Source organism: Anolis sagrei, chromosome 3, assembly GCF_037176765.1.
Source record: "Anolis sagrei isolate rAnoSag1 chromosome 3, rAnoSag1.mat, whole genome shotgun sequence".
NCBI classification, from domain to species: domain Eukaryota; kingdom Metazoa; phylum Chordata; class Lepidosauria; order Squamata; family Dactyloidae; genus Anolis; species Anolis sagrei.
In genome coordinates, this window is record NC_090023.1 from 27,418,866 (window position 1) to 27,444,135 (window position 25,270).

General features: G+C 40.0%; 1 protein-coding gene across 2 annotated transcripts in view; it reads right to left on the reverse strand.

The window, feature by feature from the left end:
- Positions 1–25,270, reverse strand: part of ARHGAP20 (Rho GTPase activating protein 20) — a 118,811-nt gene that overhangs the window by 49,505 nt on the left and 44,036 nt on the right. For both annotated transcript variants that reach the window (XM_060770982.2, XM_060770981.2), the window contains exon 3: positions 1–123. This exon is cut by the window's left edge and continues 48 nt beyond it. In XM_060770982.2, the coding sequence (XP_060626965.2) occupies positions 1–123 (123 nt within the window). The remainder of the gene's footprint in view (positions 124–25,270) is intronic.

Consider the following 25,270-nt stretch of genomic DNA (forward strand, 5'->3'; position numbering starts at 1 on the left):
TCCTGGGTCTGTAGACCTGTCTTCAGCTGCACATGTCCATCCAGAAGGAATGCTCTGGTGGGGCAGAGGAAGGACTGTACAAGTGGACATGTCTCTGGACTGATGGGGGAGAAGCAAGCTTCCCTGTAGGCAAAACAGAAAGAAGAATAGGTGATCCAACTTGAAGAATAGGCTCTCAGAACAGCTACAAAGCTGAAGGAAGAACATCAACACTCATTTGCGATTTGAAATGCAGATGATATTCTATCGAACTCAGAAATGGCGATGAAATGCAAATACCCTTAAGGGATAAAAGAGTATAGTATCCAAAATGACAAATAATTCAGTACTTGAAAATGACTATCTTCTATATAAATAAAAATGTAATGTTCGTTTGTGGGATTAACATAACTCATAAACCACTGGACGAATTGACACTAAATTTGGACAGAATACGCCTAACAACCCAATGAGTGACCATCAATTGATTTTGTCATTTGGGAGTTGTAGTTGCTGGGATTTATAGTTCACCTACAATCAAAGAGCATTCTGAACACCACTAATGATAGAATTGAACCAAACTTGGCACAAAGAACTCCAACAATCAACAGAGAATACTGGAAGGGTTTTGTGGGCATTGACCTTGAGTTCTAGAGTTACAATTTACTTACAGCCAGAGAGAACTGTGGACTCAAACAATGGTGGATTTGGATGAAATTTGGCACAAATATTCCATATGCCCAAATATGAACATAGATGGAGTTTGGGGAAAATAGACGTTGACATTTGGGAGTTGTGGTTACTGGGATTTATAGTTCATCTACAATCAAAGAGTGTTCTGAACCCCACCAATGACAGAATTGGGGCAAACTTCCCACACAGAACCCCCATGACCAACAGAAAATTCTTAAGGCCATCCAGTCCAACTCCTTTCTCCAGGGCAAGAAAACGTAATCAAAGCCCTCCTGACAAAGAGCCATCGAGCCATAGATATAGAGAGATATATATGACTCACACACAGAGAGAGATATAGTATCATAGATTTGAAAGGGACCCCTAAACAAGGATAATTCTATGTTGCATGCTCCAGAGTAGGCCAACCAGACAATCTCTACATCAACACAAGCATAAAGAAATTACATATATTAGAAACCAACACTTTCCCATTACTTTATTTTCCAGATTACCAGACAACGCGTGGCAGGGGACAACTAGTCTATATAAATAAAAATGGAATGTTTGTTTGTGGGATTAACATAACTCAAAAATCACTGGGTGAATTGATACCAAATTTGGATACAGTACACCTATCAGGCCAACGAATGACCATCACTCATAAAAATACTGAAAAACACAAGAGAAGAGACCTAAAAAGCCAAAAAATTAAAATAAAAAATACATTACATTACAACGTATGCACATAACCACATAAATACACATATACACAAATCTATACACACACATATACACACACACAAAACTCATATACACAGACTAGACCACAGCAACGCGTGGCAGGGGACGGCTAGTAATTCATAACTACATTTTTGAAACTGTGAACACCACTGATTTTCCCTGCTCCAAGAAAAACAGCACCTCACAAAATGAAGTTCACCATCAAGAATGACTATCCAGATTCTATTGTCAAGTTTAGCTTTTGGTATTAATTAAGATAAGGCAACGTTTTATTGTGCAGATATGTCAGTTCAAGACTCAGCTTTTTTCTCCCCTTTTCCCCTCTATCCCCCCACCATCTGCCTGAGTGTTGTTCTCTTGAACCCCGATGACTTCTTCATCCAATCCAATTTATTGAAATGACAACAGTGGGAACAGCTGGCCATCCAAAGAACTTTGCGGGGCCATTGCCTGCGTGAAGGCTCTCCCTGTGCCGGGGTGCTTCTTGGCTTCACCATCCCAGCATTTGCTATGACCCTTGCTGTGTACAGCTGGATTTTTCTGAGGAATTGAAAATAATTGCTGACTTGGGAAACCCTGACAGCTGGTGCTGGAAGGACACGCACTTCAGCATGAGCATGACTCATTTTCAATGTCATGCCGCAGCTATCTACATTCTCCTTGCAGGTCAGTGAGAGTCCAGACTGTAGTCTTATTTCCTTGTTCTATCAAGAAAGTGGCATTTTACTGTTTCTTTGTTCTCAAAAACCCAAAAAGATATTTATTTATTTATTTATTTACTATATTTGTATATTGTCCTTCTCAGCCCGCAGGCAATTCAGGACGGTTTACAGAGGCAGAAATTCAATGCCCACAACACTATAAAAACATTTTAAAACATTAACATATAAGATAAAATCATAAAAGAATAATAATACATAGATCATTTACATCTTGTAGTTAAAAATTTTGTCCAGTCTCATCATCCAGTAGTCCCAATTTCCTGGTTAATCTGACTGGTGAACTGGTCTGCAGAAATTGTGGGGACCCGTCACCAGTTTCCTTAGTTTTCCCAGCTGGCTTATAAAAATCAGATTTGGAGCAGACCTGGCAGGATTGTGTTCATTTCTGAGAGTTAAATTCTCCAATTTTAGGTTGGAAGTTTTCCTCCTCCCCCCAGTTATGGGGGGGGGGGGGGTCTGACAGCTCCAAAGGTCACAAATGTGGGAATAGCAAAATTCTTACCCCCACTTTAAAATGTGCACCTACCAAAAACATTTTGAGTATTCTAGGTTAACAATATCAGCACACATATATGAACAAGGAAGACCAGCAGGCATGGCCAGAAACTCACCAAAACTGAGTATACAACCTTAGAAAAACCCCTGAATCTTTTGCAATATGCTCTAAGTTCCATAGAATCACAGAGCTGGAAGAGAGCACATGGGCCGTCTAGTCCTTGACAAATGTCCTGGGACTCCTTGAGGGATGAAGACCATGTTCTGAACCACAGCATGGAATAGTTATTATTTGGACTACTGCAACCAGGTTCCCATAGATATAGTCATAAAAATACCCCCTACCCTGCCAGGCCCAGTTTAGAATGGATACCTGAACATTTAATGAGTCTTTAGGAGCACATTTATTTATTTATGAATGAATGAACGAACGAATGACATTTCTACCCCGCCTTTCTACACTCCGGAGGAGACTCAAGGTGGCTTACACATAGGCAACTATTCGATGTCATAAAACAATGTTCAATTAAAATAAATATTTAAATATAATTATAAAATAATTAAAAAAATTAAAAACATTAAAGAGAATATCTTCACAATTAATCATTAAATCCTCTAGTGCAGTGGTTCTCAACCTGGGGTCCCCAGATGTTTTTGGCCTACAACTCCCAGAAATACCAGCCAGTTTACCAGCTCTTAGGATTTCTGGGAGTTGAAAGCCAAAAACATCTGGGGTTGAGAACCACTGCTCTAGTGTAATCCAGGCCATTCCAATAGTAATTGCACATCATTCCATATCTATCTATTGTACAAGATCTCCAAAGGTTTGATCACACAGCCATGTTTTCACTCTCTTACGGAAGGTCAGGAGAGAGTAGGCTTATCTAATATCCCTGGGGAGAGAATTAAACAGCCCAGGGGCCATCACTGAGAAGGCCCTGTCTCTCATCCTCGTCAATCGCGCCTGTGAAGGAAGTAGGACTGAGAGCAGGGCCTCCTCCAATGATGTTAAACTCCGAGATGTTTCATAGGGGGAGATCTGTTTGGACAGGTAAGCTGGGCCGGAACTGTGCTAACTAGTTCTGCCACCCCACCAGATATTCACACATGCAGCATAGTCATCTTTAGGAGGAAAGCCTGTGTAGCACACAAATACTCTACATACTGGCATATCAGGAGGACTCAACAATCTATGTTCTTCACTTATATATATATATATATATATATAAGCTGAATATGTGGGTGATGTAATTTTCTGAAATAATCTGAAACTAAAGGTATATGGAAACAGAAGTCTGAACTACTTCTAGTGAATTCTTGCTTACATGCTGTCATTCAAAATGCAGACTATCCACATGAGGGTGGACTGGACTAGACTGGCTGTTAAAAAAAAACTCTGGATGAGAGACCAACACCACCATAACAATAATATCTCACCCTATACATATGGATGTAGAGGGCACACAAAACCTGTTCTCTTCCCAACATTCCCATCTAGTCAGAATCCTGTTCCCTTTCACATATTTGTCACTTTCACTCCCTCTAAGCAGTTTGCAAAACACTGGCTTTTTGATATGGAAGGCTAACCACCAAACCAGAATAAGACTTGGCTCTTCAAAAATTTTATTCTGAAGTAGCCTCACCAACCTCTGTCTTTTTGTGAGATTTGCAGTATTGAGGTTTCAGCACCTCAAAATAACCTCAGCATGCCTCTCCCCGCTCTACAACTTGTGCTTTTCGTGATTTTGAAAGCAATATATGAACAAATCATGTTTTCTGTTTCTTGCATTGGGTCACACTAGGGCATTCCGCTTTCAGTTATTTAAGTAATGGGAATTTCAACACTATATTTTCAAGTATTGACTGAAATGTTTTCTATATTAGGAACAAAAGCAGGCACGAACCATTTAAGATGTAATGATTCAAATTTCACAAACTAATGGAGATGGTGCAATAATGTCAGAACACTGTGCACAAGCTGGAAGGTGGGACAAAACACTTGCAAAGGGCAATTGAGGTTAGACACTCAATTCTGCAAGTCATATTCATAAAAGACATATAAAGAGCCAAAATTTATGAAGAGTGATTACAATCTCAGTAAGAATATGAAAGTGGAGACATGGATTTGGAGATTTTAATGATGCAAACAATAATAAAATGGATAAACAAGTAACACCTAGTAAGAAAGCCACAAACATGTCCAATGTTTTCAGATGCTTTAGTTTATTGTCTGTCTCCTGAGGAATCTGTATAACAACCAAGTAGCAACAGTAAGAACAGATAATGGAAAAACCAACTGGTTCAAGATTGGGAAAGGAGTATGGCAGGGCTGTCTACTCTCACCTGACCTATTCAACTTATATGCAGAACACATCATGCAACGTGCGGGGCTTGATGAATCCAAGGCTGGAGTTAAAATTGCTGGAAGAAACATTAACTGCGACCATACCTCGCGAAGGCGGATCTGGCCGGAGTGGTCCATGCCTTGGTCACCTCCAGACTGGATTACTGCAATGCGCTCTACGTGGGGCTGCCCTTGAAGACGGCTCGGAAGCTCCAACTGGTCCAACGATCAGCAGCCAGGATGCTAACTGGGGCCCCTTACAGAGAGAGGTCAACCCTCCTGTTTAAGGAGCTCCACTGGCTGCCATTTATTTTCCGAGCCCAATTCAAGGTGCAGGTGCTTACCTACAAAGCCCTGAACGCTTTGGGACCAGCCTACCTGCGTGACCGCATCTCCATCTACGAACCCGCATGTTCTCTTCGGTCATCTGGAGAGGCCCTGCTCGTGATCCCACCAGCGTCGCAAGCACGCTTGGTGGGGATGCGGGACAGGGCCTTTTCCGTGGTGGCCCCCCGACTCTGGAACACCCTCCCCAAAGACCTTAGACAGGCCCCTACATTGGCTGCCTTCAGAAAGAACTTGAAGACCTGGCTTTTCCGATGCACCTTCCCAGATTAGGAAATCTCCACCACCAAGTCCCATAAGCACTTTATCAGAACCAATGATTGCTGCACATCGCACATCGCACTTGCCCTGGAAGCCCTATATACACCTCCTGTCACATCAGCACTTTTAATCTTGTACCCATTGCTCTGGCCCGGCCCAGTTTTATTGTGTTTACTGTATTGTGCCTGTTGTTTATTTTGCTTTATTCTGTTTTTAATTGTTTGATTTGCTTAGATTGTATTGTTGTGTTGTGTGTTGAGGCCTCGGCCTGTGTAAGCCGCATCGAATCCTTCAGGAGATGCTAGCGGGGTACAAATAAAGTTTAATAATAATAATAATAATAATAACAACCTTAGATATGCAGATGATACCACTTAGATGGATAAAAGCAAGGAGGAACTGAGAAGCCTTATAACCAAGGTGAAAAAAGAAAGTGCAAAAGCTGGGTTATAGTTAAACATTTAAAAAACCCAATCTAAAATAACTGAAACAAAACCTCATATGATAGAAGGAGAGAAAGTTTCAAATAAAGAAGAGCAGAACAAAGAGAAAAGGAAGACACCTCCATCACGATACTCAGGAAGTCTTGAAGATCTTCACATTTTATTTTATTTTATTATATTTTACTTTTGTGTGTGTGTGTGTGTGTATATATATATAGATAGATAGATATAAATATAGATATTTTGCTTCCCCCCCCCCAAATTATTATTATTATTATTATTATTATTATTATTATTATTACTCTTATTTTACTGTTTCCTACTTTCCTATCTTCTTGCAAATATTCTTCCACTTTCCCTGTAACTATAAAATACTCAATAAAAATTATAATTAAAAAAAACAACAAACCAAGATGATGGCAACCAGACTGACTGATAACTGGCAAATAGAGAAAGAAAACGTGGAGGCAGTGACAGACTTTGTATTTCTAGGCACAAAGATTACTGCAGACACAGACTGCAGCCAGGAAATCAGAAGACATTTACTTCTTGGAAGGAAAGCAATGACCAGACTCTATAAAATAGTGAAGAGTAGAGACATCACACTGCCAACAAAGATCCGCATAGTTAAAGCAATGGTATTCCCCGTAGTAACCTATGGATGCGAGAGCTGGACCGTAAGGAAGGCTGAGTGAAGGAAGATAAATGCTTTTGAACTGTGGTGTTGGAGGAAAATTCTTAGAGTGGTTGGACCGTGAGAAGATCCAACCAGTCCATACTCCAGGAAATAATGTCCAACTGCTCACTGGAAGGAAGGATATTAGAGTCAAAGATTAAGTACTTTGGCTACATAATGAGAAGACTGGAAAGCTTGGAAAAGATAATGATGCTGGGGAAAATGTAAGGAAAAAGGAAGAGGGGTCAACCGAGGGCAAGATGGATTGATGATATTCGAGTGACTGGCTTGACCTTGAAGGAGCTGGGGATGGCCACGGCCGACAGGGAGCTCTGGCGTGGGCTGGTCCATGAGGTCACGAAGAGTAGGAAGCGACTGAACAAATAAACAACAACAACATACTTTATTGGTTTTAATCTACTGCTATATGCTATTTTAGTTATATAATGCATTTTATGTTGTGAGGCACTGGATTTGGCCAATTAATTTGTTGTGAACTGCTTAGAGTCCCCCCAGGTGTTGAGAAAAGTGGTATATAAATGAAACAAAGAAATAGATGTTACAGGCAAGTAAATTAAATTCACAACAACAGCAGCAAAAAAATGATGGTAGTAAATTTATTTTGAGATGAATTTGTACAAAGTAAAAAGAAGTACACAAGACATTTGCTTAAAATAAAGCAAAATCATTACGTGTACATAAACCAAAAATATTTACAAGGCGGAAAGATAAAATCACACTAAAAGTATTTGTATAATCCCAAAACAAACAACAAGCAATCAAGCCAGGTCAAATTCTGCCAAACTGGCTTGGCTCTTTCTGAACTTCGCATGAAGAATAATCTTGAGTGTTTACACAACAATCTTCATAATCATCTACTTTCATTTTCCAGAGTTTCATTATTTCTCATTTTGTCCTTATATTCCTTTCTTTTTTACTCAACTAACAGTTTGCATGATACTCCCGAATTTCAAAATTATGCCATATTCTAAGATGGATTCGACTACAAACTGTGATTGTTATTGTGTGATTTCAAGTCATTTTAAAATTATAGTGATGCAAAGCCACCCTATCAGACCCTCCCCAGACAATCTTAATCTCTAAGGTGGTTTCTAGAGGAAGATACGTTCAGTTTCATAGAAGTAGTTTTGTATTTTGGGGCAGCATAGGTTACCTGACTGTGAGGCTCAGCAATTTGTATTCAGTGAAATTGGTGTTTTATGACTTGCCATATCCATCAGAACTGCAATATTGTGAATATATATCTCTCAGCAGCCACACATATGTACCATTTTTGACATATTCCTCTTTCCCAAACTCTCAACAACAATGAAAGGGTTATAATTATAAAATACTAGCCATCCCCTGCCATGCGTTGCTGTGTCCCAGTATGGTGATCTGGAAAATAAAGTAACGAGAAAGTGATGGTTTCTAATATATCTAATTTCTTTTTGCTTGTGAGTAAACAGTATTTCTTGTTTCTTTGTCAGTGTTGATATAGAGATTATCTGGTTTGCCTACTCTGGAACATGCAACATATAACTGTCCTTCTTTAGGGGTCCCTTTCAAATCTATGATACTGTATCTGTCACGTGTGTGTGTGTGTGTGTGTGTGTGTGTGTGTGAATCATATATCTATCTATCAATATCTATGGCTGGATGGCTTTTCAAGGAGGGCTTTGATTATGTTTTCTTGCTCTGGTGAAGGGAGTTGGACCAGATGGTCTTAAGGCAGCTTTCCTAAACCTGGAGATCAGGACCCCTGGGGAGGGTCATGATGGAGTGTCAGAAGGGTTGTCAAAGACCCCCCGAAAATACAGTATTTTCTGTTGGTCGTGGGAGTTCTGTGTGGAAAGTTTGGCCCAATTCCATCATTGGTGAGGTTCAGAATGCTCTTTGATTGTAGGTGAACTATAAATCCCAAATGTCAAGGTCCATTTTCCCCAAACTCCATCTGTGTTCATATTTGGGTATATGGAGCATTTGTGCAAAGTTTGATCTAGCTCATCCATTGTTTGAATCCACAGTGCTCTCTGGATGTAGGTGAACTACAACTCTAAAATTCAAGGTGAATGCCTTCTAGTGTTTTCTGTTGATCATGGGAGTCCTGTGTGCCAACGTTTAGTTCAATTCCATTGTTGGTGGAGTTCAGAGTGCTCTTTGATTGTAGATTAACTATAAATCCCAGCAACAACAATTCCCAAATGACAAAATCAATTTTTTGAGTGATGGTCACGCCTTGGGTTAGTAGGTGTCTTGTGGCCAAATTGGGCGTCAATTCATCCAGCGGATTTTGAGTTATTATGTCACTCAAAATGAACAGAGCATTATATATATATATATATATAGAAGATTATTGGTACTACATCCATAAAGGAGTGGGTACCAGAAAGCTTCAATGGAGTCAAACCTTGGAACCTACTTCTAAAAGAAACTCTTGTAGTTGAACTGAAAACTCCTGCCAATAAGTTCAGAGTAATAGGAGGCCTGGAATTTATGCCATATTATGAGCCAAGCCTAAATCCCATAAAGATTTGGACCTATTTTTGATGGGGTGTATTACCACCACCAACAGAGCTTGCTACATAGGAAATCGCTTTAGTATGACAATCAAAAACACAATATTGCCTATTTCCAACACTAAGCCAACCTTAAACTGTGTGACAAAAAAGGCCATTATCTTTCACATTCGTTTTGTACAATCTACAGGGATAAAAAGAAAAGGCTGAGAAGAAGCTGAACTCCATACAACAACTTGTATTTTAGCTTAACTTTCCATGAAAACAAATTGCCCAAGGCACCTAACAATATTGTAGAATAAAACTAAACAATAAAACTATTAACATCAACCAACAGACACAGTATTCCTGTTTTAGATTTTCCCTGCATCAGAAGAAATAAGACTCTCACATTTAATACTATAAGCTAAGTGAAAATAAAGGAAGCCCACATACAGAGACATCCTCAAGGACTTTCACTGTTCTTGGGAGCTCTGAATGTGAAAGCAGAAATGACCCAGGCTGGAGCTTATATCAAGTTAGACAAATTTGCTGGCACAGCGATTTAAAACACAAGGAGATGAAAGAGGAGCAAAAATTAAAGGCAAAGCATTTTTTACACTGACATATCACAACATCAGAATGAAGAGTAATTTACTGGGATCAGGCATTATTAATGGAACTGATGGAAATTCATGGAAAAATGAAGGGAACTGCAATATCTGAATAATCAATCTCAAGAAATTGTCCAGTACATTAACTCTAAGCAACATTTCTCCTAAAACTGTATAAGCATTTAATAGCACAGTTCCGTTCCAGGACCACCTGCGATAAGTGAAAATCCGCAAGGTAGGGGCGCTATATTAATTGCAATATGTATACATTATTTTAGCATATATATATATATATAAAAGTGTGCATGCACAGTCTAGCCCTCACACTTCCTTACCCGCCTCCAGAGCCACGTAGGCAGCAGCAGGCCAGGGAGGCAGGCCTTCCCCGCCACACCTCAGGCCGCCGCTCTGCTGGGCCAGGCCTGGATGTGGTTGGGGTGGCCTCGGGGTCTCCAGCGGGTTGCATCCCTGCCCGGAATGAGGAGGAGGACAAAGCACATCCGCTCACAGCCTGAACCACCAACAGAATGAGTAAAAAAGGCGACAGGATGCGAGGGGCTGCACACCAGCCTCCCTTTCTGAGGCCCGTTGTAATATAAATATTTTATATTAATATTTATAAAAATTCCGCGAAACAGCGAGTCCGTGTAAAGCAAACCTCGAAGTAGCGAGGGAACACTGTAGTTTGCTACAGAGCACTGGACCATACGGCCTAGCACAGTCTAGACTGACTGACAGCAGGATTTCAGGCTGGATTCTTCCCTAGTTATAGTTATAAATACGTCAGGGATCAAACCAAGGGGCCTTTTTCAGGCAAAACATGTGCTCTGGCTTTGAGCTGCAGTCCCACCTTTATCTGTTGCCTCAGTAACATTTGCTAAATACTTGGCATTGATTGCAAAACCTATTGTAAAAAGATACACAAGTCAGTCAGTGCACACAAAGCATGCTTATCTTATTCTGGTAGCTTCATCAAGTCATCCGTGTCAAACACAGATAATCAACACAGACAATGAGATAGGAGAAGAAAAGAGGATGATGCAACAAAAAGGAAGCCTCTACTAGCAAGGTAACTCACATGTATAGAATCATAGAGCGGGAATGATTATCCTTGTATAGAATAATCATTCCAAAATCAAAACATCAAAGAAAACCCTAGAAGAAACAAAAGATAAAGCATTTGAAAGTAGTTTTCTTTGGATATAAAATCCAATTGTCACTTCCAACTAAATTAAACCTACTCATAGGTAAAGGTAAAGGTTTTTCCCTGACATTAAGTCCAGTCGTGTCCGACTCTGGGGGTTGGTGCTCATCTCCATTTCTAAGCTGAAGAGTCGGCATTGTCCATAGACACCTCAAATGTCATGTGGCCAGCATGACTGCATGGAGCACCATTACCGCTGGAGCTGCTCACCGGATTCCTCAGATTCGAACTTGCGACCTTTCGGTCAACAAGTTTAGCAGCTCAGCGGTTTAACCCACTGCGCTACTGGGAGCTCCCAAACCTACTCATATAATCATAGAATTGGAAGAGACCTTGTGGGCCATCCAGTCCAACTCCCTGCCAAGAAGCAAGACAATCGCATTCAAAGTACCAATGGAACTTTTACAAGGGCTGATTTACAAATTCCCACCTATTCAGATGGTCTATTTTAGCTGGGACTAACAATTGGATTTAGGTGTTGATGTAAGCCCCTGCCAAATCAGCCAATGTTTAGAAGTTGTCAGCCAAAGCATCATGGAGGGAAACAATCTATCTACCCTGACATTGCTCCTCTACATTCAGTTTGCCAGTCTTAAAAATAAGCTCATGAAAGTTACCCGCTCACCAATAAATATTACTTGTAGGTGGTACAGCAGCCGACAGACACAGATCAGATTTTAATGGACCTCGCCCCTGTCAGCCGAACCTGCAAAGAAGGTGGGACCAAGAGCAGATCCCCCCAGAAGATCTTAGTGCCCAGAATGGTTCATAGGGGGAGATGCCTTCGGACAGGTAAGCTAGGTCAGACCCATATATATATAAATACATATATACATACAGTTTTTCCAGAAAAATAACGTGATTGTAACCAGAAAATGCAGCCACTCATTGTCATTGTGATTTTTGATATTGTATTTGTATATTGCTTATTGTATTCATATGTTTTATGTATTTTACTGTGTTGTTGCTTGTATTTTGATTTTTATTCTATCGTAATTTGCTGTTTGGGCTTGGCCTCATGTAAGCCGCCCCGAGTCCCTGTTGGGGGAGATGGTGGCTGGGTATAAATAAAGTTTATTATTGTAAAATTCTTCTGAAACAATGTAACAAATGATACTATGTTACAAAAAGTATCTATAGGAGAAGGATTTTTTTCCCATTTTCCTTTGAGAAATAAATGTGTAGTTGGGGTGAGAGTGAAATGACAATAAGATAGAAATCAATAGCTAATATTTTTTTTTATTGTTTTATAGTGAATATAGGAAACGAAAAAATGAACACAAATGAAAAAAGAAAAAATATGCAAAAGATTTACAAAAGGATGCACATTCAGTGCTCGTTAAACATATGAAAAATCAGACTTGACTGTACAGTTAATTATATCTTAATATTTCTTAACCCTCTATCCCCCACACGTAACCCCCCATGACCTCTGAAGTCCCTCAAAAAAGGGTAATACTAACATTATTAAGAATCTATACTGCACATCTAGATTTGCACAGGGGGGAAATCAAAGTATTAAAATTTGAAATTGGTTTGGTTTGCTTTGCTTTTAGATATTTACATTTCCCCGAATGTTGTAACATTTTGCTATTATATATGAAAATGGGGTTGGAAAATGATGGTGTGACTATTAGTTTTGCTTGACTGCAGCCCATTATCTGAGTGTGTGGAACTGATAAAATCAATCATCACTCTGCTGAGTCAGCATGGAGCATTGTTCCTTATCTTCTCAGGCAGGTCCCCAACAATGGAAGACAAGTTGATAGATGATGATCCTATCATGGCTTGGGTTTCACCCATCAGAGCAAGGTATAGAGAAAGGTTTTGAAATTCCTGGGGGTCAAAAATTCGATCTATATTCCTTGACATTCACTATACCAGCAATGTGAAGCAGCTGTGCGTTATTTGCTCAACCATTTGAGATTTTGTACTGGTGTCTGAAGCTTCAAAACTCCCACGCCAGCAAACAATGCTGACAGAAAGATCTAAATCTGAACATGTTAATTTTCTCTTCAGAAACCAAGAACAAGAAACATTACTATACAACTAAGTGAGAGGACACCTACTGCACTACTCTCTTTTGGTAACCAAGTTCGGTCAAGTTCCTATAGATGAAAAAAAAATTGGTAAATAGGTGGCTCCTCCCACTCTTTTACATCATAACCTAATTTTCAGATTCTCAGAAGAATTCCTTTGAGACCCTTTGAGAAGTATTAATTCAAAGCTTGTTTGAAGAAATGTGACTTTAACCTTCAACTAACTGGATCTTATCAACCAAATTGAGTTCTCATTATAACTCTTCAAAGTGCCAATACTGTCTGTCTAGGTTGTTATTGCTATAATTATATGTGTTTCCAGCCCACCTTTTTCCCAAATTGGGACTCAAAGCAGCTGGCAATCTTCAAAAATCAATAAAAAGACATGAGTTAAAACATACATAATTCAAAGCACACACACACACAACAGGACAACAATAAATGGTAATATCCAGCGCACTGTATAAGAAGGCCTCATCAAATGCCTGTTGGAATATAAAAGTCTTACACATCCATAAAAAAATCCCAAAAGTAAACCACGGCTTTGTCATTTTATAGAGGTGGCACCATTTTACAACACCATTGTATATAACGGGACTCCAGCATCGACTAATTTTGGTATCCACATGGGTCCTGAAACCGACCCCTAGCAAATACTAGTTTCAGGAGTAAACTATAAATGCAAGATGACTGGGTAATGGATAGGGTATAGCGTCACTGTCTTCCTAGGAGATTATCTTCCAAAGTGTGCCTATCTCTTTTTGGCAGTGGTTGGGAATATATGGTCTTCCAGATATTCCTGGACACCAATTTCCATCATTCCTACTCATCATAGACAATGATTAGAAATGTACAGATTAAAATTAAGATTTTGTATTTACAGCATTTATTTATTTACAGAATTTATACCAGAATCACAGAATCAAAGAGTTGGAAGAGACCTCATGGGCCATCCAGTCCAACCCCCTGCCAAGAAGCAGGAATATTGCATTCAAATCACCCCTGACTAATAATAATAGTCAGGGGTGCCCTGCCCTTCTTACCCTGAAGGGGACTTCGAGAGGATTACAGAACACACATACTGCAAACATTCAATGCAGATTATAAAATTAACAAGGACAGACAAACACAGAGGTAAAAGCAGTTTTTAATAATGATAATAATGATAATAATAATAATAATAATTATTATTATTATTATTATTATTATTATTATTATTTATACCCCGCCACCATCTCCCCAAAGGGGACTTGGGCGGCTCACATGAGGCCAAGCCCAAAATTACAGTACAGCAAAATAAAATACAAGAAGCAAAAATACCATCAAAATAAATACATGAAATAGCAAAATAAAATAAACAATTTCAAAATAACATGATAGAGAAATAGAACACAGTGGGCGGGCCAAACACAGTTTTTCCTATCTTATTTCCGGCATCTTGGAGGTCATACTTGACTCCGGCCATTGGGGGGGGGGCTGCTGCCCTCCAATCAATGTCCTTAAGGGGCGCCTTTATTACCTCCCTGCTGAAAGCGGTACCTATTTTATCTACTTGCATTTCTGCTTTCAACCTGTTAAGTGGGCAGGTGAGCTGGGGCTAACAGCGTGTGCTCACCCCAACCCTGGCTCAAACTGCTGACCTTCCAATTGGTAGAATTTTTCTGCAGCACAGCAGTTTAGCCTGCTGTGCTAAGCCCAGCCCCATTGTAGTAACATTTGTTGTTGTTAACAACAGAACATTAAATATAAGACATCTATTGATACTAATATTCCATTGATACAAAAACAACCAATTATCTACATCCCCAAAAAACCAGAATCTGAGATCCAACCAAAACAATGTAACATCTGGAAAAGTTTAGATCTACACAGATCACTTGAAATCAGAGTTTATTAGCAAATGCTTCACAGAAATAGCTCAATAAAAACGGTATGTCAAACAATGCCAGTTCTCCAAGTACAAGCTCTGTTGCCAATTCAAGTCTCAGTAATATAAACTTCCCTGAAGTGATAACTCCAGAATATTTTTTCTTAAACACAATGGTCCATTAACAACTAAGAAAGAAGATCAACCAAATTTTCTACTGCTATAAGTGAATTCAAAGATCTCAAGAAAATATTTTCTCAATTGCTTCCTCTTTGTGTGTGCCATGCTTTAAAAACAACCACTCCCACTCTTACAGCAAAACGATTCCTTTCACTTTTTCGGTTCTTGAAATAATTGCCCGATCATACCACATGCTTTCTTTTAAAAAAAATAGCCTCCCCCGGGGGCCCCAAAACAAAGGACACTCGGGAACAAAAAACATGACCCCTGGGAATTTTCCCACCCTGCTCTATTTTCTTTTACCTAAGACAATTGATAGACCCTCCAATCTAACTCTATAGTCAACTTCCTTGAGGTTGAACACAGAATCCACTGAAGGGCCTACAAATGCCTAAAGAAATGTTCTCTCTGGCAATCTTTGGATCTTCAAGAACGACTTTGCACTGGAGGAGATATTTTTGCACTGAAGGAGCCCTATATGGTTCTGACCTATCTTACTTGTTCAAACATATCTCCCTCTATGACCCACCTCGGAGTTTAAGATCGTTGGGGGAGGCCCTGCTCTCTATCCCGCCACCCTCGCAAGTGTGATTGGTGGGGACAAGAGACAGGGCCTTCTCGATGGTGCCCCCCCTCTGTAGAACACACTTCCCAGTGAAATTAACCAATGTTTAATTTGTGTTTATATTACTCTTGTTTGTTTTGTTGTTGGCATTTAATGGCTGCTGGTTGTAAGCCGCCTTGAGTCCCTCATTCCTTTGGGGAGGGGGGGGGGTTGAGAAGGACGGGATATAAATATTTGAAATAAATAAATAAATAAATAAAGTAAAGGTTCCTAGAGAAAAATTATTTATCAAATGTGCAAACAATAAAATCCAGAAAACAATAATATCCAGACCTGCACATGTGGAAAGCTGACTGTAGAATCTATCTGTTGACTGTCTCTAGGCAAAGACACTGAGCCATGATTGTTGTTAATGATCCTGGATCTACAAGTGAATCTATTCACTATGTTGTTAGGAATTTTTTTAAACAAGATTTTTTGGAATTGCTTCCTGCATGTTAATTGCTGCATGTCAATAAATAGAAGGGGAAGCTATGAGAAAAATCAGACTTTAATTTCATATGGAATAGCCAATCAAATGCTATCCAATGTGTCTAGGAAAGCTGGAATATTCTTATTAATTATTGGAATGAACATAGATCTATTATCATTATCCCTCCATGGCTATCAGCCTCCTCCCAGTAGACTCAAATCAAAGCAAAGCTTCATTAGAACCACCATTCCTGTAAATGTTCCCCCAGCAACAGTAAGACTATCCCTCTGGGCAGCTAAACCAACAAATCCCAATTGAATGGTCCCCCCACGAGGGTCTGCCTCCAGGGGCAAACCAAGAATGGGCAACTTGGAAGTCCCTGAACAGATTCAGAAGTGTAGTGGGCAGATCAAAAGACAACCTGGCAAAATGGGACAACCTTGTGTGACTGTGGAGCAGAACAAACAACTCCACACCTATATGCTTGTCCTCAATGCTCTGCCTCATGTACAGAGGAAAAATTGTTAAGAGGCTACAGACAATGTGGTTGCTGTTGCCTGGTTTTGGTCAAAAATTATTTTGCTCTTTCTATTTTATCAGTTTTATACTTATGTATGCAATGCCTTTGACATGAAATAAATAAATAAATAAATCCCTTCATTAATCTTGTATATGAATTCAAATATACCATATGTATATGATATATTTGCATATATGTTTTGCTTCTTTGTTTGCTCCAACTTTTCTCCTGATCAGCTATGTGGATCAGCTTATTGGCTAAAGAAGACACAGGAAACAGATACGATGGGGTCCCTCTAAGAAGGGGTGCTCAGTGAGGGCATTTTGTCCAAACTTTGACCCAGCTCTCAACTGAACTAAATCAAAGAGGAGATTATAATAACAAATTTGTACAGAGGACACATATGAATCAAAATGAATGTTTGAGTAGAGAGATGAAAATATGAGCATGCTTCACAATGGAAAACTATGCTCTCAACTACAACTTTCATCAAGCTTGCATTCATAGCAAAAGCCATTTCTGAATTTTTTAAGGAATTGCATCACCTAATGACCAAATCTTTTCTTTCTAATATAAAAAATATCTCTAATCTTCCATCTGATCCCAAAAACAGTAGATCTTAAAACTCTTGACAGCTACACAAAAATGAGACTAGAGGCAAGGGGGAAAGTTGGGCTGTAATACACAACAGGTTTGTTCTGTATCTGATTAAGAAAGGGACCTATAACTCACATTTGTATTTCACTATCAACTCAGGTTTCCTCAAATCAGAAACTGGAGACAGATTAGAGGACACCATCACCAAAATAAAGGTCACTATAAGGGTATTTTTCCAGATGACATATAGAATTCTGTTTCAACTTTGAGGAAAATGTACCCAGAGGAGAAAGGTACTAGTGGGAAGAGAAAACAATGCAAATTGTTGACCCCAATGGAAATTTTATGTAAGTTATTAATAATCCTGGTATGAATTAACACCTATAAAAAGAAACAAACAAACTAAGAAAGAAACTTAGAAAGGAAAAAAATACATATGAGGAATGTTCTTGTCCTGCTAATTATTAAGCAGTAAGGTTTCCTATCCCGTTGCCAACTTAGCTAGTAACATTGCCACATAAATACAGATACTACAGACAGTCCACAAATTACAAATATCCAGTATACAAACGACTCATAGTTAAGAATGGGAGTAAGACAACAGGAAGTGAGATAAATTCATTCCTGAAAAAGTTGTCATGGGGAAAAGGTGTCTCCACTGAAGCTTTACCACCAATCCTTGTTTCCACAACAAGCCATTTTTTCCAAGTCCAATTATCACAGGGACAGAAAGTGCAGTGAAATGTTCTGAACTGGGGTAGAGACAGAAAACAAACACCACAGGAGTGTTAACCCTGCCTTATGCTATCCAAAGTTTATGTATATAATATGTATATGCATGTATACACATACACACACCTATATGGCTAGAGTTACACTTTTAAAATGTACCTGTTTTGACTTACATACAATTAACTTAAGAACAAATCTATAGAACTTTTCTTAATCGTAACATGAGAACTGCCTATACTCAAAAATTTCTACATTATTAAAAAAAATCTAGTCCAAGACAAGTTCACTATTTACCAAACTTACATCCTGCCTTTATGGTACAGAAAATTACAAGCTGCATCTAACTAACAGCCTATATTTTCTTCTTCTTTGACAATCCCTAGTTGTCTGAGTATGATGGCCAAGTGTTGTGTCTTGGTGGTGGATTCATATATAGCTGTGGAGCCCTATTCTTGATTCACATGTTCTCCCGCAGTGAGGACATCCATTTCAGGTGGAAGGCGGTCCCGGTCAGGGTTGGCTTGACATGCCTTCCTCTTGGCACATTTCTCCCTTTCGCTCTTGATTCAGGCCTCTTTGAATTCTTCAGCACTGGTCACAGCTGACCCTCAGTTAGAGCATCCAAGGGCCAGGGCTTCCCAGTTCTCAATGTCTATGCCACAGTTTTAAGGTTAGCTTTAAGCCCATCTTTAAATCTCTTTTCCTGTCCACCCACATTCCAGTTTCCATTCTTGCGTTGGATGTATAGTAACTGCTTTGGGAGATGGTGATCAGGCAATTGGACAATGTGGCCTCTCCAGTGGAGTTGATGGCAAAAGAGCAACGCTTCAATGCCGGTGGTCTTTGCTTCTTCCAGCACGCTAACATTTGTCTGCCTGTCTTCCCAAGAGATTTACTGGATTTTTCTGCGGCAACACTGATGGAATTGTTCCAGGAGTTGAGTGTGATGTCTGTAGACAGTCCACGTTCTGCATGCTGCATGCGTATAACAGGGTTGGGGGGACAGTAACTTTATAAACAAGCTACAGTATTTATAAACAAGACTATAGTGTTTCATCAACCTACCCACACTCTCCTAAAGCATGCTAAATGCTACACAAAGCTACCATTACTGGAAGGCCAAAGGTCAATGTCATCTCCCAGTGGTGCAGTGGGTTAAACCCCAGTGCCGGCAGGACTGAAGACCGACAGGTCGCAGGTTCAACTCCGGGGAGAGCATGGATGAACTCCCTCTGTCAGCTCCAGCTCCTCGCGCGGGGACATGAGAGAAGCCTTCCACAAGGATGGTAAAACATTAAAACATCAGTGTGTCTCCTGGGCAACGTCCTTGCAGACAGCCAATTCTCTCACATCAGAAGTGACTTGCAGTTTCTCAAGTCGCACCTGACACGGCAAAAAAATAATAATCCTATGGTACATTTGGCCTTTCCGGGCTCATACAAACATAGCTTAATTGGAATGGAGATCTGCCTGGGAGAAGTGGTCTAGCTACCTTTGCCTATCTTGTAGAGGAAGACTCTTGTATTTGAAATATCTTTTAAGCTAATACCTATACACAACAGTCAAGGCTCCATATTTCACAGTACAGTACAGTACATCTAGCTCAAGCCTCTATTTATGGTAGTATTCATTACTATCACTTCTGTTAAAAGAATCTTTCAACACAACTGTAGTCTAGCTTGGAACTTCAATTAAAATATACGAATCCTGAGTAGCTAGAAGATCAATACAATCCTGCAGAGTTAATGAGAATGAATTGACCTTGTTTCTTCTGCAGAGCTTTAAAACCATATTTTGATGTGCATCCTACCACAAAGGGATTATTCCATTGTACTAATGGGATTAGAGAGAATGACTAATTTATGTATCCATTCTAAACTGGGTGATTCAGAGAAGCCAGGCTTTTTTGCAAATGTATAGTCTGAGCAAGGAAGAAAGAAGATGCAGAAAGCCTAATTTGACACAACTCACTTATGCAAATGCACTTCCTTAAAACAAGCGCAGTACAACTCAAAAATGTTATTATGTTAAAGCCCATTGCAAGTGACATATTAACAATTGCTCATCTTATTGTCAGGAGCCCTTGGTGGCGTACTGGGTTAAACCCCTGTGCCAACAGAACTGAAGACCGACAGGTTGCAGGTTCGAATCCGGGGAGAGCGCGGATGAGCTCCCTCTGTCAGCTCCAGTTCCTCATACGGGGACATGAGAAGCCTCCCACAAGGAAGGTAAAACATTAAAACATCCTGGCATCCCCTGGGCAACGTCCTTGCAGACGGCCAATTCTCTCACACCAGAAGCGACTTGCAGTTTCTCAAGTCACCCCTGACACGACAAAAAAAATCTTATTGTCGAAGGCTTTCATGGCTGGAATCACTGGTTTGCTGTAGGTTTTTTGGGCTGTATGGCCATGTTCTAGAAGCATTCTCTCCTCTGTGTCAGGCTGCACAGAGAAGCCACTAAAACCCACAAGCATGTGGACAATTTCAACAGAAAGGAAGAAACCAAGAAAATAAACAAAATCTGACTACCAGTATTTAAAAACTCTAAAATTACAACTGTAAATAAAGAACAACACTCCAACACAGGGGAACTCCAGACAAGAAACATTCAGGGACAGCTGATCATCTCTCAACAAAGGATTCCCCCAGGCAGTAACAAGTCATACCTAAAAACTGTCAGGCCATCAGCTGGTAATCAAGGCGGCAAATTGAAACATTCACACCTAGCTCCAACAGACAAGAGTTCTTTCTCCCACCCTGGACCTTCCACAGATATATAAACCCTATTTTCCTAGTTTCCAACAGACCTGGATGCCTGCCATAGATGCAGGCGAAACGTCAGGAGAGAATGCTTCTAGAATATGGTCATACAGCCTGAAAAACTGGACACATTCCAGCCTGTTAACATCTCTCTTAAGTTGCAGTGCCCAGAATTGGACACAGTGATTCCAGGTGTGGTCTGACCAAGGCAGAATAGAGGGGAAGCATGACTTTCCTGGATCTAGATACTTGTCTATTTATGCAGGCCAAAATCCCATTGGCTTTTTTTTTTTTTTTGGCACCACATGACATTGTTGGCTGATGTTTAACTTGTTGTCTACGAGGAATCCAAGATCCTTTTCACATGTACTGCTGTCGAGCCAGGCATCATCTCCCATTCTGTATCTTTGATTTCATTTTTTCAGCCTAAGTGGAGCATCTTGCATTCGTCCCTGTTGAACTTCATCTTATCAAATCTTTATTAAAATGCACAGTATGTACCTTTGCAAAAGTTAGTTTGTGGTACTCTAGAACTTAGATTTATTGGGTGTATTTTGAGAAGTGAAGCCAAAGTATTTTTGAAGTTTTTAGAAGGGCTAAAGACAATCTTGTTGTTATTGTTAATTCGTTCAGTCGTTTCCGACTCTTCGTGACTTCATGGACCAGTCCATGCCAGTGCTCCCTGTCAGTCGTCACTACCCCCAGCTCCATCAAGGTCAATCCAGTCACTTCAAGGATGCCATCCATCCATCTTGCCCTTGGTCGGCCCTTCTTCCTTTTTCCTTCTATTTTCCCCAGCATCATTGTCTTCTCTAAGCTTTCCTTTCTTCTCATGATGTGGCCAAAGTACTTCATCTTGGCCTCCACTATTCTTCCCTCCAATGAGCAGTCAGGCTTTATTTCTTGAAGTATGGACTGGTTGGATCTTCTCGCTGTCCAAGGCACTCTCAGCACTTTCCTCCAGCACCACAGTTCAAAAGCATCTATCTTCCTTCGCTCAGCCTTCCCTATGATCCAGCTGTCACATCCATAGGTGACTATGGGGAATACCATTGCTTTAACTATGTGGATCTTTGTTGCCAGTGCAATGTCTCTACTCTTCACCATTTTATCAAGATTGGACATTGCTCTCCTTCCAAGAAGTAAGTGTCTCCTGATTTCCTGGCTGCAGTCTGCGTCTGAAATAATCTTTGCACCTAGAATTACAAAGTCTGTCACTGCCTCCACATTTTCTCCCTCTATTTCCCAGTTGTCAATCATTCTTGTTGCCATAATCTTGGGGGTTTTTTTAATGTTTAACTGCAACCCAGCTTTTGCGCTTTCTTCTTTCACCTTGATTAGAAGGCTCCTAAGCTCCTCCTCACTTTCAGCCAATCTCTAGTAAGGATAAAAAGTCACCTTCTGAAGATGTCCTTCTGAACCCTTATTCCTGTCTCTCTACCTTTGTTTTAATCAAAAACAATATTCTGCAAAAGCTGAATATAACCAGTCCATTTCAATTTCCAGGTGTACAAACACGGCCATAAGCCATTTCGATGTAATAACCGTAGAATTGAAAAGTCCTACGAAAACATAAGGGGGGAAAAACCACAGCAGGACGACAAGGATTTCGAGTCTGAGAGTTAATTTGAGAGTGGCAGTGGGAAGAGGAGAGGAGGCCTCTGAAGGTTCATGTTGTTCCTTATTAACAGTTTTAATGAAATTTTATTCCCAGCTATTCTTACACAAAAATAACTTGAGTTCAAGGGGGGGAAAAAGAAAATCACACCAGCGTCGTTAACTGACCCAAATGAAACAGGAATTAGAGGATCCTAAAATTTCATTTTGGGCTATAGTACTGTCAGTCATTTGAACTGGGTGTAATTGGATTCATATGAGGAGGACTAAGTGTCTTGCTGTGCTGGGATTTTGCCTACTCCTAACATTTTTATACACATCTATATCTGCTGTATTATCTTTTCTTCCCAGAATCCAACAACTATATAATGAAGGCATAGGGAAACATTAGAGCAAGGTTATAGCTGCCGTGATCTTTGTTTGAACTCGGGAGTCGAGCGCACAAATGGAGTGACTAAGCCATTCGTCTCTTGAGCACGTCACATAACAGAACTCGTGGGCTCATTTTAAAATATTTTAATCAATTATGAGATGTATGTGCCCTGAATACTGCTATTCACAGAGTAGCTACCAATCAGCAGGACAATCTATATATATATGAAAATGCTCTGTGCGTAATGAGTACCTTAAAAACAAAAGATCCAATGAACGAAATCACACCAAATTTGGCAACAAAACGTCTCATAACACAAAGAGTGACAATCACTCAAAAAATCTAGATTTTGTCATTTGGGAGTTGTAGTTGCTGGAATTTATAATTTACCTACAATCAAAGAGCATTTTGAACTCCACCAACGATGGAATTGAACCAAACTTGGCACACAGAACTCCTGTGACCAACAGAAAACACTAGAGGGGGTTTGGTGGGCATTGACCTTGAGGTTTGGAGTTGTAGTTCACCTACATCTAGAGAGCACTGTGGACTCAAACAATGATGGATCTGGACCAAACTTGGCATGAATACTCAATATGCTAACACTGGTGGAATTTAGGAAAAACAGACCTTGATATTTGGGAGTTTTAGTTACAGAGATTTATACTTCACCTACAATCAAAGAGCATTCTGAACCCCACCAACGACAGAATTGGAGCAAACTTCCCACACAGAACCCTCACGACCAACAGAAAATACTGTGTTTACTGGTGGTCTTTGGCGACCCTTCTGGCACCCCCCCCCCCCGCAACCCCCCCCCCCCGTTGTCCCCACCTCCAGGTTGAGAAATGCTGTCTTAAGGCCATCCAGTCCAACTCCCTTTCACCAGGGCAGAAAAAAACATAACACCCACCTGACAAAGAGCCATCCAGCCATAGATATGGATAAATATATAGGATTCACACACACACACACACACACACACACACGTTTATGACAGATATAGTACCCTATATTTGAAAGGGACCCCCTAAAAAAGGACAATTATATGTTACATGTTCTAGAGTGGGCAAACCAGACCATCTCCACATCAACACTGGCAAAGGAACAGCAAGAAATACTGTTTACCCACAAGCATAAAGAAATATACTGGAAACTAACACTTTCTCATTACTTTATTTTCCAGATAATCAGACTGGGCCACAGCAAAAGGGAGAAATGTGCCAAGAGGAAGGCACGACAAACCAATCCTGACAGAGACTGCCTTCCACCTGAAAACCAATGTCCTTACTGCGAAAGAACATGCAGATCAAGAATAGGTATCTGCAATCACCTACAGACCTACGACCAAGACCCTACATTTGGAAGGCAATCGTACTGGGACACGTGGGTTTGCCGATGGTGATGACGACAGGATGTTTCAATCCCATTAATAAACAATTCAAACGATGGAAAGCATATGGACAGCTGGAATTTTTGTTTTGTGGACTTATTATTATTATTATTATTATTATTATTATTATTATACCTCGCTTTATCTCCCCTAAAGGAGGAGACTCAGATCGACTCTTCCATATCATGCACCATGTCATGTTTCTATGACAAAAAATAAGATGTATATTTTCTGTTAGCTTTCTCCTGGATTTGAAATAACTACAGAGGACAGCCAGGGCTTTTCTTGATAAAAGAATATAGTCATCCTTATACCTTATCCATTCTCCCCAACCAGGAAAGGGATGAGCAAAGGTATTATCTCAGGTGCACAGGTCATGTTTTTATTTATCGTGGGACCATTCCATAAAAGCAAAATTTGCCCTCATAACTATGAGGTTAGATTATTGTAACTCTCTCGCAGCAGAGTCCCTGCTGAGGCTGTCCATGACTTGCAGCTGAAGATACAATAGCACAATTACTCAATGTGATAATGTTACACATACCATTTTTTCAGCTGCTAGCAAAGAGGTCTGATTTTATTTTCAAAACTTAAAATTTTGGAGCTTAATACCAACAATTCTTTTTAATTTTTAGAGATGCAAAAGGGCTCAACCATTTCACTGTATTCAAATATTATCACAATACGAATTAAAGGAGGATGGGGCACACGTCTACCAGTCAGGATTGTAATATATCCTGCTCAGGATCCAAAATATTAAATTTCTGTACTGTTTTTCAGTTGTCAGGAATTACAAGATGAAAGAAGTAGATGTATGCAGGCGCCATTTTAAGAATTCTCCTAAATTTACTTCCGAAATCTCTATTTAGTCTGAGAAAAGTAGACAAGGCTAAGCCTACTAGGGCAAAAAAAGCCCTATCTCTGTGTACCTTTCTGTCCTCTGTTATGAGAGAGGATAGGAGTGACTCATGCCCTAATATGTGAAGGACGTGAGACCTCCAGGATTTGCAAATACCCAATTCTCTGCCAGGTTCCTAATGTGATCAAGTCACCCTTTAATTGGCTTATCTACACACTTCTGATGAGGAAAGCTGAATGCCTCAAGCCCTGTCATCATGAGTAAACACATTAGCATCCATTAAGACTAAAAACTTCC